The sequence below is a fragment of the Phyllostomus hastatus genome, unplaced genomic scaffold, assembly GCF_019186645.2.
Source record: "Phyllostomus hastatus isolate PE091 unplaced genomic scaffold, TTU_PhHast_1.1 phas_contig_80, whole genome shotgun sequence".
NCBI lineage: Eukaryota > Metazoa > Chordata > Mammalia > Chiroptera > Phyllostomidae > Phyllostomus > Phyllostomus hastatus.
The window spans coordinates 15,251,487-15,266,702 of record NW_025333960.1 but is presented as its reverse complement, the minus strand read 5'-3'; the positions used below and the strand labels follow the sequence as shown (position 1 = coordinate 15,266,702).

Here is a 15,216-nt window from a genome sequence, read left to right as displayed (position 1 = left end):
TAATAAATTTGAATCTTGGTCATGTACTTGATATTTATTGGATTCATTAAATTTTTCTCCATTTGTAACACTTCAGAATTTTCCGTTTTAAAATCTTTAAAGTAATTTTGAGGTTTTTAAGAATTCTGATTCTAAAACAAACTGCAAACATTTTATAGAAACATGTAAATAATAGTGAAAATAGTTTTAAATGCCAGAAAAACGTACTTAATGTTTCGTTAAATTTTCTTCTAGTCTGTCTTTTTAATTATATACCTATAGTTTGAGCCCACATTTTTTAAAATTAACATTTTGAGTGTTTCTCCATGTTAAAATTATTTTGGTATACAACACACTTTAAATGGCTTCATAGTATTCCTTGAGCTGAATGTGCTGTAACTTAACTATATTGTTGAATATCTATAATTTAAATATATATAACTTATGTTTAATTTATATAATTATAAAGATGCCACTATGAATATCTTTGCTTAACACTTTGCCTGAACTATGGTTTTTTTGGTATAGATTATCAGAATTTTAACAGCTGTGACGTACTGTGCACTTTGTAAATGTTTCATAGTATGTATTACAAAATCACTTTCCTGAAAGGTTGATCCCAAGTCAAATATACTCCCAAGAACGGTATATGGAAGTGCCTATTTAATCATTTTCTTATTTTTAAAAAGAATTGGGGGGAGGCAGCAAAATGTTGACAATTTGAAGGGGAAAAATAACTTTTTTTTATTGATAGCTGAATTTTTTCATGTTTATTAACTACTTTTATTTTTTCTATAACTTAACATTCTCCTATATCCAGGAAATTTCTTCCTTTTGCTTATCTCACTTTTTCCTTCCAAATTTGTTGCATTTGTTTAACAATTTACATATCTTAATATATTTACATAGCAGTGTTCCATTTTATCTTTTCCATATTACCTTACCATCACCAAGTGCCTTAAAGTATATTGGTGAAAATATTTGCCATGTTAAAGCTTGTGGAAAATTAGGAATTGAGGATTTAAATGATTTTTCAAAACTGTGTACATATAGTGATGCTTGGTTTCAACTGAGGTCTCTTGAGTCATCCTTTCTGCCAGCTTTTCCTGTATTTTGTGTTTAGTTCATCCCCACAAACATTTATTGGTGCTAGTAGGACCTTGGTCCTTTCTTCCTGACCAGTCCTTTTGAGCCCACTCTTTTTTTTGACTCCACTTATATTGCTGACCTGTTGGCACTTATTACAATGTTCGTGGGGTTGGTAGTTCTTGATATAACCTGCAGTCTTGCTTTGTCTCTGTGTGCATGTATGTATGTATGCCATTTAATATCAACAATTCTCAAATCTATTTCTTGCCAAGTGACTTTTCTCTTAAGATTGAGACACTGGCTTATTTCACATAGTGTAATGTTCTCCAGGTCCATCCTTGCTGTCACAAAGGGTAAAATTTTCTTCTTTTTAAGTGAAGTAAGCCAGTCTGAGAAAGACAAGTACCAGATGGTTTCACTCATGTGGAATCTAATGAACAAACAGAACTAACAAGCAAAATAGAGGCAGACTCATAAAGAGTAGACTGACAGCTATGGGGGCTAATGGGGTGGGGAGGGATTAAGCAAAACAGAAAAAAAAAGAGAACTCATGGACATGGACAACAGTGTGGTAATTGCTGTGGAAGGTGGATAGGGAGTGGTGGAAGACAGTATAGGGGGGATAAATGGTGATGGATGGAGACTTGATTTGGGATGGTAAACACATAATACAGTGTGCAGGTGATATGTTGTAGAATTGTGCACGTGAACCTGTTTAATTTTATTAGAGAAACATAAATGTGCGGATGCCTCTCAAGGGTCCCCTACTGGGGACCTGGCCTGCAACCCAGGCATGTGCCCTGACTGGGAATTGAACCAGCACCAATGGTTTGCAGCACCTTTGGTTTGCAAACCAAACAAGCACTTTTGGTTTGCAGGCCAGCACTCAATCCACTGAGCCGTATCAGCCAGGGCTATTTCAGTTTTTTCTTAAGAAAGTAATACATGCATATTAAAGAGAAAAAATCAGCCATTTTCCTAGCCATAATATTGGTTTGGCCAAAAAGTTTGTTACTTTTTTTTTATTTTCACCAATAACTTCATTGATTTGGGTATTTTGAGTATGTCAGTTATCTCCAGCTATTGGCTTCTAGTGGATAGAGGCCAGGGGTGCTGCTAAAGATTTTCCAGTGCATAAGATAGCCTACAGCAAAGAATTATTTGTCCAAAATTGTCAATAGTATCAAGAAACTTTACAAACCACTTTTGAGATGTTTGATCCATCACAGCACCTTCTCCATACACCAGATGCATTTTTTTTTGCATTTCAGTTCTATTTTTACCCTTCTTGAAATAATAAAGCATAATACGCCAAAAATGTCACATATTTAATTCCATCTCCAATATTAAAATGGCTGCACAAACATTCACCAATCTTGATAAGTTTTTTTTAAATGCATGTGATAAGACAGCTGTCACAATACAATCTAACAAAATTGTTTCATATGAAGTTAAAGACAACTAAACATTACTAGAGCCATTGTAGGCAAAAATTTTAACAGACTTTTTGGCCAACCCAACAGTTCAGTGTGTATCTTTATACTTATAAATTTTCATGTATGTAACAACATACATTGTATATATATATGTACATATATGCATGAAATTTCTAACACATATAGACTCACTATATGTGTTAAAAGTTGAGAGGTTTCTAATATTTATCCTCAAACACTTCCCCTTATTGCTTCTCCCTACTTCCCTTCTGCAAGCTATATATATTTTCTGAAAGTGGAATGGAATCTAGGATGGTTTTACTCTCTTTTGTTAAACACAAATGCCTTCTTGCTAAGATAGCTGAGTTCAGGCTTCATCCTAGTTTTCTTGAACATGGAGGGCTGGGCAGTGATCTGGACCAAATTAAGTGGTAGGAATCCCAAGCAAGGACTGTTTCACCCTAGGGTAAGTGTCCTCAATTTTTTCCAGCATTACAAATTTCATAGTTATTTATCTTTACATTTTCTTCATGATTCTAAAATTGGTATAGCATTATGGTAGGATACTCCTTTATGTTTACCAGTTTAGCAATCTGTGTAAGTTTCTCTGTCCTCACTGCATTGTCATACACTCAGCTGATTTGTATTGTGCCATTTTTCTCCAAAAGTTTCTGGAAGCCTGTATTTGAAGGTATCCAAGTCAGTCACAAAAAATATTATTTCTAAAATTATAATTAAGGTGTATGTAATCTGTTTTATTTATATTCATTCTTGTAGCCATCTGATTCTGTTCACATTACAAGTGATGATGAAAGATTTCTACATTATCTTATCTCAGAGGAGAAGGAAAAAGATAGCTTTACTGCTGTGGTTATCACAGGGGTACAATCAGAACACATACAGTACTTGAAAAATTATTTTCATCTTTGGACAAGACAGTTAGCGTAAGTAATTATTTATATTTGATTCACAACATGTTTCAACTTCTTTAAGAACAAAAGTATTACAGATACATTGAAACTTTTTGGATGTCTGCTTTGCTCTTGCCTCATTTTTTTCCCTTTATTACAATAACCAGCACTCTGTCAGCATTAAAATAAAATAGTCCTCTCTAGTCTGTAGATATTTATTGGTCACCTATAATGTATTGGTCAATATTTGAGACGTAAGCATTTTGACATCTGTGATAAAATTTTAAATCAACTAGAATTTATCAAATTCAGTGCCATCATTTCCATAGCCCCCTTTGCACTTCTCTTATAGGGCCTGTTGTAATCTACCATGCCATATATTTTATTTACTATTTTGTCTGCCTTCCCACAGTGGAATGTCATTTTTTATGCACTGCTTTATACCAGTGTGTCCTGGTACATGGTAGAGGTGCTCTTAAGTGTTTATCCAATGAATGCAGCGAGTCTGTTAATATGAGAAAAAAATGTGTACATGCCTATATGACATTAGTAATACTGAAGAGAAATCTTTGTGTATCTGTCTCTTCTAGGATATCTTTTGTGGAGTATGTATTCCATTAGCTCAAATTAGAGAAACATTTACGTAATGCCCCCAAGCCAGCGATTTTCAACCAGTGTGCCGTGAGAATTCTTAAAACTTGTAGTACCTCACCATTTACTCAGGGACACTGACCACTTTTCCCTTAAATTGTCAAATTTTTAACAAATGGCAATAGCCAACACAACAATAGCTGTCTAGTGTATCACTAGTGTATAGTGAATCAAAACTATACCTATTTTTTCAGCAAAAAATATATTTACTATATACTTTTTGGTGTGCCACGGAATTTTAGTAATTAGTAATTAGAATTTAGTAATTAGTTGATGTGTGCCATGAGATAAAAAGGTTGAAAATTGCTGCTGTCTCTTCTCTTTAGCTATAGTGTGTGTGTGTGTGTGTGTGTGTGTGTGTGTGTGTGTGTGTGTAGATGTATATAGTGTAGTATTTACTGGAATGTTTCTTTAATTTGTAGTAGTCTGAATCACTGAGTCTTGCAAAAACAGGTGTGTCTGCAAAAACAAAACTCATGTTTCTGGAACAAATACCTTTTCACATTTATCCAAAAGGCTACTAAGTACATATTTTATTTGCTGTTTGATAGTTATTTTTCTTAACTGAAGGAACTTTGAGTACATAACATACAATTAGGACATACTCCTAGTCTAACAATGGATAACATACAGCTTTTACCATTCTTTGAAACAGTCACTAAGCTATTTACAGCACTCTCTCCATGTATGGTTGTAACTTATCTTTGATTATAATGTTAAGACTTTTGAGATGTCTGAAGAAAGTTAAGATTTTCAGTGATTTCCTTTTATCAGTAGTATTTTAAACAGTAGCTAGGATAATTATTTTTTAAAATTAAAATTCATATGAAGGAGTATTGGAAATTCCTATGTGAGGAGTAACTACAGTTCCAATATGTTTTGGCCTTGAATATTATTTCACCAAAATATAGTCATCTTTAACCTTTATTTAAAAATAAAGTAGTGGTTTAAAATTTATTGAATGCCTTAGCTTTGTTTGGGCAATTTTAGGATAAGATTTTTCAGTGCTATAGGATAGGAGCAATGAGAGTTACAGAAGAATATTCCCAAGTTGTGCAGATAGCTTCAAGATATCTAATTCTATGCTCCCTGATACTTCAGTCCTTAATATTCCTGATAAGTAGAATTATGACCTCTTGCCTTCTAGTATTTTTTTAAATCACACTTCTTGGAATTGTAAAGTATGTGAGCTTTGAAGTAGAAAAGGCTTGAATTGAGCCCCTACCTTCTCCCAAACTCTTAAGTTCTGTGACCTTAGGTGAATTATATAAACTCCTTGTTCCCCAATTTTTTATGTATAAAATGAAATGTAATAATACCTGCATCACAGGATTGTTTTTCCTTTTAAATGGGATATTATGTTTGATAATGCTTGATGTAGTGCTTAGTAGGTACTGTCAAATAGTAGTTAATTTTTTTTGTCAGAAGAATGTATGAACTGTAATTTTATATAATTTCTATGTGAGTATAATGTTACTCTTCTATATTTTAGGCATATTTATCATTACTATATTCATGGCCCCAAAGGAAATGAAAAACGTACATCAAAAGAAGTTGGACCTTTCAGCAACATTGATATTGAAGTAAGATAAAATTCCTTTCGAATTTTATCAATTGTTAGGTATCTGTTCCAGTTCCAAGTGACTCTGGATAACAAAATTCAGTCGATAAACAACTTCTCTCTCCTTTTTACTAAAGTTCTTTGGTAATTTGATGTCCAAGTAAAGAGCTCATCCTTAGATGTGTTTTTCTGAAACCTTTATTTACCATAGTTAGTTTCTTTTTGTCTTTTATGGAGATATGAGTTATTGCTGCATGCTATGTCTTAAAGCAGAGAGGAAAAGCGACATAAATACTTTCCCTTTTGTTCTCAGAAGTCTTGCGATGGTGAAGTATGATTTAGAACCACAAAACATTTGAGTGTTTGGTTCTCAATATCCTTGCCCACATGTTAGAAAGAATTTCATATACATCATTGTTCCACTTTCTACCTCTAGCAAGAAATCTTGAATTAAATGTAGTCATGACTTATGTGTCCCTCAGATCTGCTTTGCTCTCTTGGCTTACTTTCTGTTTTTTTTTAGTAGTATATTCCTTTTTGAGATGCTACTTATAGCTATTTAACACATTTAAAAATGTCATTAAGTTAGATGTTTACTTATACAAATAAAGGTAGTTTTTGCCTGTTCCTTTGTTGGATCATAGCTGAGAACAAAAGTCACCATAGAATTTAATTATTTTTGTTTTATTTTTATTTTAGATTTCTATGTTTGAAAAGGGGAAGGCATCTAAGATCGTCAACCTAAGGGACATACAAGATGACATGCAGACGTTGTATATAAACACAGCAACTGATAGTTTTGAGTTCAAAGCTCACGTTGAAGGAGACGGTGTAGTGGAAGGGATTATCCGATATCACCCTTTCTTATATGATAGAGAAACTTACCCCGATGATCCGTGCTTTCCAAGTATGCTAATTTGTTATCTTAGCTACAAAATATGAAGTTGTGATTTAAGATAGTGATTTGTTTCTTTTAATTATTATTGTTAATTGGGCTATTAAGGTTAGATAAATATTAATACGTTTTTCCTTATACAGATCTTAAGATGTTAGGTATTTACAGTTTTTATAATTCTTGATTTTTGTGTGTATTCACTTGTATATCAATAAAGCACTAGCTTTAAGAAGCATTACGTATTCTTTTATCTTAGATTTCTTATTGAACTGAACTTTTAATTATGCACTGCATATTAATCCTTCATATAGTCCCCATATTATTTTCCCATTATCTTTGTAGGTATTTTTAAAGAAGTTTTAAACTTTTACGTAGTCAGTTTTTTCTATATGCTTTCTGATTTTATCTTACTATGGAAAGATAAGAGGACCTTGTAGTTTTTAAAAATAATTTTAGATCTTTAATGCATCTGTACTCTACTTTTTTGTATGTAGGATGAGGTAGTGCTTTAAGTTAATGTTTTCTGTGTGGGCATCTATTTCCTTAGCACCAATTATATTGAATGTCATGATTTTTTAAATAGTCTGAAATATTACTTTTATAATAATATTTAGTTTTCACATCTGGTTTCTTTATTATAGATCTATTTTGTATTTTTATGCATGAGTAATGATACTTTCCTGTAACTATAGACTCTATATTGATATCTGTAGGGCAAGATATTCAATATTCTTCTTAGAGAAAATTCTTATTTCTTAATCTTTTATTCTTCTAGATAAACTTTAAAATCATTTTGTACATTCACTTAGAAAATCTCAAAAACTCCTGGTAGGATTACTGAGGTTTCATTGAATTCATGGGTTAACAGTATTAAATTTTCTTATTCAGAATACTTTGTCAGTATGTCCTTAGTGTTGCAGGTTCTGGAACCATATTTCCTGATTTGAATACCACCTATACCACTTTCTGTTGTGTAAACTGTGACAAACTACTGCCTACTTCACTTTTCCTCATCTGTAAAATGGGATGGAGGGTACTAGTTAATGCCTCATTGGGGTGTTGTGAGGGTTAAGAAATTGCTGTAAGACATTATGCCCAACATCATTTATTCAGTGTTCATACATGTTGCTACTCAGTGGCTCTGCTTCCCGTGATGTCTCTGGCCCATTTTTAATTAACCATTTCTAAATTTGTATGTTGATTGACAAAAAGATAAAGTTCTTCAAAGATTTCTTAAGAGCCAATAAATTGAGTGATTGTTAGAGGGGTTCTCTAAGGGCAAACCAATTTGCTCTGATTGAAAGGAACTTTTACTTAGGATTCCTTATGAGGGTTTTTTGGGGGTAGAGAGCTTTATATGGGGAGGGGAGGTTGACTTAATGCCAGAATAACTGAGGTTTTGCTATATCATAATTATAATGTTTGATCCTAACTTATCTGGATATATGAAAATGAATTGCCAAAATAACATAAAAAAGCTATAGATAGTTGTGTTAATTATGTGTTTGATGCTTTGTAACATTTTATAATTTTAGCTATATCACTTGAATCTGATCCTCAAAAATTTAATAGTTTATATAAGATAAACTTAAACTTAGTGTTTTTTAAAAGATTTTATTTATTTTTAGAGAGAAGGGAAGGGAAAGAGAAAGAGAGGGAGAGAAACATTAATGTGTGATTGCCTCTCATGCTCCCCCTACTGGGGACCTGGCCTGCAACCCAGGCATGTGCCCTGTGACCCTTTGGTTCCTAGGCCCATACTCAATCCACTGAGCTATAGCAGCCAGGGCATAAACTTAGTATTATTGATAATTTGCCCAAACTAGGTAAACTTGCTGCTGCTACTAGATTGCATAGGTTTCCCAGCTAATTTTTAGGTGAACAAACACTGGTTCTGACAAAATTATGAAAGTTGTGTTTCAGGTATAGGACTTAATCTTCTGTATTTGTAGGGAAGGGGGATTCTGCTAGGTAATCATCTCTTTGGATGTATGACTCTTTTGCTTTATGAACAGTTTTTAATGATTGCAAGCTAGTACCTAGTGTAGCTCCTAACACAGGTTGATTTGTATGTAAGTAATTATTGACTTTCAAATGAGAAACACCATTGACAATGGATAACTGCTTCAGAAGTGTTTCTTTGTGAGGCAAGCTAAGAATAAAGCTACCTTTTGGGTTTTATAGAATACATTGTTAACGAACATGAGTTTTTGTTACCATTTCTCTGAAGGAACTTTAATATTTTACTTACAGAAATTGATTTCTCAGTGATTAAAATTGCATATACTTTATAGCAATAAACATTTGTTCCACTTTCTCCTGTACTTTAGAATTAAAAGATGAAGATGATGATGATGATTGTTTTATACTCGAGAAAGCTGCAAGAGGGAAAAGGCCTATTTTTGAATGTTTCTGGAATGGACGACTAATACCATATACATCTGTTGAAGGGTAAGTTTTGATTTTTGCTGAAATTATATTGTTTTATAACCGAATCTTTTTACTAATATTTTCTTCTCTTCAAGCTTTGATTGGTGTACTCCTCCGAAGAAGAAAGGGCTTGCACCAATTGAGTGCTACAATAGAATATCTGGTGCATTATTCACTAATGACAGATTCCAGGTCAGCACAAATAAACTGACTTTTATGGATCTTGAGCTAAAATTGAAAGATAAGAACACCCTTTTTACAAGGATTTTAAATGGACAGGTATGATTTTCAATATCAAGTTTTGGATGTTTGTAAATGTTCTATTTTATGTACAATAGAAGTCATTAATTATGTAGATTTATGTGATATTTTGCATACTTTACTTTTTAATTGATCAGGGATGGAGAGAAAATGAGAGAGAGAAGCATTGCTTTGTTGTTCCACTTATTTACGCATTCATTGGTTTGTTATATGTGCCCTTTAGATATCAAACCTGCAAACTTGGTATATTGGGGCAACACTCCAACCAACAGAGCTACCTGACCAAAGATACTTTTCATTTTATTTAATAAAAAGAATATGTATAAATTTTCTCTTACAAGCATTTATGTGTTCATCTCTCAAAAATTTCAACTGGTTATACCATTTTGGATAAAATTTATAGGTCTTTATTAGATCTTAATATTAAGACTATGATATACTAAATAGAAGCTAAACAAGCATATACATTTGGTGAGAGCACATAAGAACAATTTTATCTAACACAAGGGCTATGTTTGCATATCAAGAACCAAACTACATAGTTTAAATCTAATCTTAAGGGTGAGATTGAGGTAGAACTGTGAAATACTTTGGGCTAAAAGGTGATTTGAGACTGGTCGGTATTAAAATACATGCATTGATTGATAGAGCAAGAGTGATAGATTTTTTAAAACTATTTTTTTAAGTATTTATTTTTAGAGAGAGAAGGGAGGGAGATAGAGAGAGAGAAAGAGAAAGATCAATGTGTGGTTGCTGGGGGTTATGGCCTGCAACCCAGGAATTTACCCTGGCTGGGAATCGAACCTGTGACACTTCGGTTCGCAGCCCGCGCTCAATCCACTGAGCTACACCAGCCAGGGCCCAGATTTTTTTTTTAGGAGTTGAGTGAAACTACTGTACTATTGTACTTTTATTCTGTCCAAATACCTCAGACGCCTTTACTTGATATACTCCTCTTTTAGTAGTTAAATGTTGAGTTGCCAAGAAATAGGTATATTCATTGTGAACCTAAAATTGCTGGGAAGTAAATATTTAGTAGAATACAATAGCATATGGTATTTATAGTTAGTCATTCCTGCAAGATGTTGACATTCATTTTGCTGTTATTAAAAAATACTTTTAATGAATTATCCCCTAAGAAAAGTTTTACTTCTACTTAGATTTATTAATTATCCAACATTTATTGAACAGTTTGGTCTTCCCAAAAGTTATCCATAATAGGTTAATTCTATTTCTTTGTTATATTGTATTTTAAGAAATGTGTTTTATAATTTGGGGAGATTTTATTTTATTAAAGATTTTATTTATTTTACTCTTTAGAGAATGGGAACAGGAGGAAGAAAGAGAGAGAGAGAAACATCAGTGTGTGAGAGATACATTGATCAATTCCTGTTGCATGCCCCTAACCAGGGACCTGGCCCAGAAACCAGGCATGTGCCCTGACTGGGAATCAAACCAATGACTCTGGTTCGCAGGCAGGCACTCAATCCTCTGAGCCACACCAGCTAGGGTGGGAAATTTTAAATACACAGAAAAGTTGAAAGAATATTACAATAAGTATACACGTACTCCTCTCCTAGATTAATTGTCATCTTGCCACACATGTGACATATCCTTTGACATATTACTGAATTTCAGGATTTAATTAAAGCATCTAGTAATTTGGTTGATAATGAATCCTGAGACTTCTTTACATTTTAGCTTAGAATAATTTTATGTAGTGCTTGGGCTGTACTTTGAAATGAAGTATAAAAATGTAGACAGACTGTCCGATTCCTAGTTAATAATTTTAATATCCTTGTCAAGTTGACAAAATGATAACAGTGATGTGCTGATTCAGAAAGGAGTTGGTACCTGGGAAAAGGGTGGGGGAAGTTTTCTTTGAAACTTGCCATTTTTGAGTCTTTCCCAACTACATGTATTTCTTATTCAAAGCTGAAATCATTTTTAATTCTGCCCCATTTTCATTTGGAAATAGTATAGTACAGAGTAAGGTATGTAGAAAGAAATGAACTTACGTAATTTTACACATTGTCTTCTGTGAAAACATGTAATGTGGCTATTGTCTTCCCTACTTATACTCCTAAAGACAGGCAATAAACAATATCTTTCAGCTTATGTTTAAGTATAAATCTTTATACTCTCTCCCAGTAGGATGAAGAATGATAAGCAATAACGTTTTTAATGTATTATTAGAAAACAGTTTTTATTTTATGATTTAATTTTTGAATTGGTATTGTGAATGCAGTACATAATTAAAAGGAAAGTTTTGTTTTGCATAGCAGGGTTTCTCAACTTTTTTTTCCTTATCATTCTTACAAGGACACTTTTTTCCTAATTGCTCCCCCCATGACATTTTAGTACCATAGATATAGTACATTTGTGTTTATGTAAATAAGTATCTGTTCTTAAAACATAAAAAGAGGTATTTTTGCCCTGTTGAGAATATGCATGATTTGCAGTGAAAATGTTTCCACTTACCCCTTTCTCATAGCCAGGTAGTTCTCCTTTGCTACTACAGTTCATCATTTTGTGATGTACCCTAGGATTTAAAGCAGGAAAGAAAAGTTTTATTGCTAATATTGACTATGGAGACTTTGGTTCAAAGGATGATAAACAGATTTGCTTTCTCTAGTGGTGGTTTTGTTAGAAATCTAAATTTGTATGGGAGAAAGATAGGCAAAATATTTTAGTTTTTTATTAGGCTTTCTGGGGTGGGTATGTGGAAGGAAAAATGGAATGAATGACAAGTACTGATGGTTGTATTTGTTTACGTGTTTCATAGAATGTTTTAAAATTTTACAGGAGCAGCGCATGAAAATTGACAGAGAATTTGCTTTATGGCTCAAGGACTGTCATGAAAAGTATGACAAACAAATAAAATTTACACTTTTTAAAGGAATAATTACACGTTCTGATCTTCCTTCTAAAAAGCAGGGCCCCTGGGCCACATACTCAGCAATAGAATGGGATGGAAAAATATACAAAGCAGGACAGCTGGTAGGTTTAACTTATTTGTAGATTCACTTTTAATGGAATTTGAAATTTGATCTATTAGAATTTTTTAAAAATATTGAATTTATTGAGTGACATTGGATGGTTATATTAGGATAAAATAATGTATATATTTATTGGCTTCTTAGGAGCCAGGGAAAAAAATGGAAAGTTCAAACTGATTTTAATGACAGTTTAGCATGGTGTTGAAAAAAACAAACAAACAAAACCCTGTTTATTGCCTGAGGCTTAATTAGCAAGGTTTTTATTGTTTCTTGAATAAACTTTACTCAAATGGAGATTTTTTTAATGTGATATGAAATTACGATTTTTAGCAAGTTTTATTGAGTGGTTCTTGTAAGTTACTATGATTATTGACTGAGTTGTGGAGAATGCAGAGAATTAGATGTGCTTAGTCCTTGGGGATATTACAGCCTAAAAATGGAGATAACCTAAACATAAATAATAATAGGTTGTAAGAGGATAACTGCTAAGAAAAGACGATGAATATTCTTTGATGGAAAATTTTCTCCTCTCCTTCTAAACTAACTTTGGGTGGCCCTGGGAGAAAAGAGTTAATCATGAAATTCTTTGGGCAAGAAATCTCATTTGTAAGGACCTTGAAAGAGGTAGAGGCTCAGGTTTACACAGATTATTGCCAAAGTAGAAGGATATCTGTGCTCTCCATAAATGTGAGAATTGGATGCAGTTACCTTGAGGTACTGTGTGTAGCTACAGTCTTGCTCTTCTAACATTTAGGGATTAGAAAGAGGGAGCTGACAAATGAGAATGAAAGTTATAAGCTGGTGAAATAGAAGGAAAGTACAAGAATATAATACCTAAAGTCATGTGAAGAGTTGTAAGAAGGAGGGAGTAATCAGCTTTGTCAAATTCTCTGTGGTGGTTGAGTAAAATGCTTTCTCAGGAGTATTCTGAGCATAGACAAAGATATTGTTAAGTTCAGGGAAACAGCAGGCAGTAGAGTTGGGTTATGTGTGTGTGAATAGACATAGTTTAGAAATGAGGCTGAAAGGGTAGATTGGATATAGGTCTTGTAGTCCTTGTCAGGAATTTCTGAATTGTATTAATGGAAATTACCTTTAGATTTTTCAGGCCATGTAAGAAAAAAGAAATATTATAGGCACGTTTCGAACCTTATTTTAAGGAAATGATAACTTGCTGGAGTTTATAAGTCACTGTTCATAGTTTGAAAGCCAGATTTTATCAGGGGAAAAGGTTTGAGATACTTTGGCATTTATAATAATTAATTGATTTTGGAGGAGTTACGGACCTTTGAGACACATGCATAGCTACAACATTTTTGTATGAAGAAGCTACTGTGTCTTTACAAAAATATGTTGTAAATGGAAAACTTTACAATTACAACTTTATTAGAATATTAGAATATTGTTTTAAAATTCATTTTTTCTAATGATAGATACCTAGTTTTTTCCCTTTGTGTAAAGTGTTTCTGTGAAATAATTATATTAGACCTGTTTCTGTTAGTAAATATTAGTACTAAATCCTTTTTTCGAAACTAAATATTAGGTCAAGACAGTGAAGACACTTCCTCTCTTTTATGGAAGCATAGAAAAATTTTTTCTTTATGGTGATCATGATGGAGAAGTTTATGCTACTGGAGGAGAGGTTCAAATTGCAATGGTAAGACAGCAAGTAATACAAAATATTTATTGAAAGTCTGTTGGCATCACTTACTTTTGCTTAAATGTAAAAATAAAGGTAAAGTATTTTTCTTGCATTTGGTTTTTCCATTGGATAAAATAGTGTTGGCATGAATATTTATATTTCATATTTGGTGTTATTAATAAATAGAACTTAACATCTCTATCCTCAGTGTTTAACAAACATACATATATTATTTCTACTTATCACAGTGATTTTTTAAAGTGCGTATTTCCTCCAAGGCCCACAAACTAGTAAACACTGGAGACAGAATTCTGTCTTAAGAATGAATGATTCCAAAACTAGAGTGGATTTTGTCCCTATACCATGCTCTTATTAATATTTCAATGGTATTTAATTAGGCCTAAGGAGATAACATGAAAAATGTAAACAGACACCAAGGTCTAATATAATGACACTATTACGATTTTTATAGTTCATGAGGGTAAAGTATATTTCTTTGGAAGAAATAAGTGAATGTTTTCACTGCTGAATTTGAATAGTTTTTTTTTGAAGGGCTGGTATAAATTTATTTCATTGATTCAGGAACCTCGAGCACTGTATGATGAAACAAGAACTGTGCCAATTGCAAAGCTGGATAGGACAGTTGCTGAGAAAGCTGTAAAAAAATACGTAGAAGATGAAATGGCAAGGTAATTCACATTTCAAGATGCATGATAAAAATAACAAGAAAAATCAAGAGGGTAGATCATAGTGCTTTTAACTAAAGCATTTGCAATTTAGATATATATATAATGAGAAACTTAACATTAAAAATTGAGGGTTCTGTTACAAAAACAGAATCCTCTGATTGACAGAAAAAGGAGGAAATTTTATATATCTTAAGTATTATAGGCACAAGGATTAGGGTATGTTAAAGAAAACGACTTTGGCTTATAACAAGAAGAAAATTGTGGTAACTTCGGAGAGAGAAAGATTAGCACAAAAGAAGTAAAAGGAAGTACTAAAACATGTCTATTTGTGACTCTTGTATACTTAATGATGCATTCATTTTGATTCTCACTGAATCTCACTGATAATTCTTCTATTCTTAAGAGTTTATTCTATGTCCAAAGGGTAACTTAAATTGTAAACAAATAGTAAAATCATGAAAAATGGACAATTCTGGCTCTTAATATGAGAGGTTTTGCCTATTTCAGTAGCCACAGTGATAGTTATGGAGGAGAAAACTTTTAGATTATTAGTCATAGAATTTCAGGTTTAATCTTTCAAAATATATGCTAAATAAGTATTAAAGTTTCTAGTAACCTCTTTTTTAATTAAGACCACATTGATATATAGATTATGAAACATTAATATGCTGGT

The 15,216-nt window shown here is 32.6% G+C and overlaps 1 protein-coding gene across 1 annotated transcript in view; it reads left to right on the top strand.

The window, feature by feature from the left end:
- Nucleotides 1-15,216, top strand: part of SMCHD1 (structural maintenance of chromosomes flexible hinge domain containing 1) — a 143,484-nt gene that overhangs the window by 27,105 nt on the left and 101,163 nt on the right. Inside the window, exons 8-15 of the mRNA XM_045849828.1 lie at nt 3,282-3,448; nt 5,559-5,649; nt 6,327-6,534; nt 8,853-8,973; nt 9,048-9,231; nt 12,019-12,213; nt 13,756-13,869; nt 14,437-14,543. Coding sequence (XP_045705784.1) covers nt 3,282-3,448; nt 5,559-5,649; nt 6,327-6,534; nt 8,853-8,973; nt 9,048-9,231; nt 12,019-12,213; nt 13,756-13,869; nt 14,437-14,543 — 1,187 coding nt within the window. The remainder of the gene's footprint in view (nt 1-3,281; nt 3,449-5,558; nt 5,650-6,326; nt 6,535-8,852; nt 8,974-9,047; nt 9,232-12,018; nt 12,214-13,755; nt 13,870-14,436; nt 14,544-15,216) is intronic.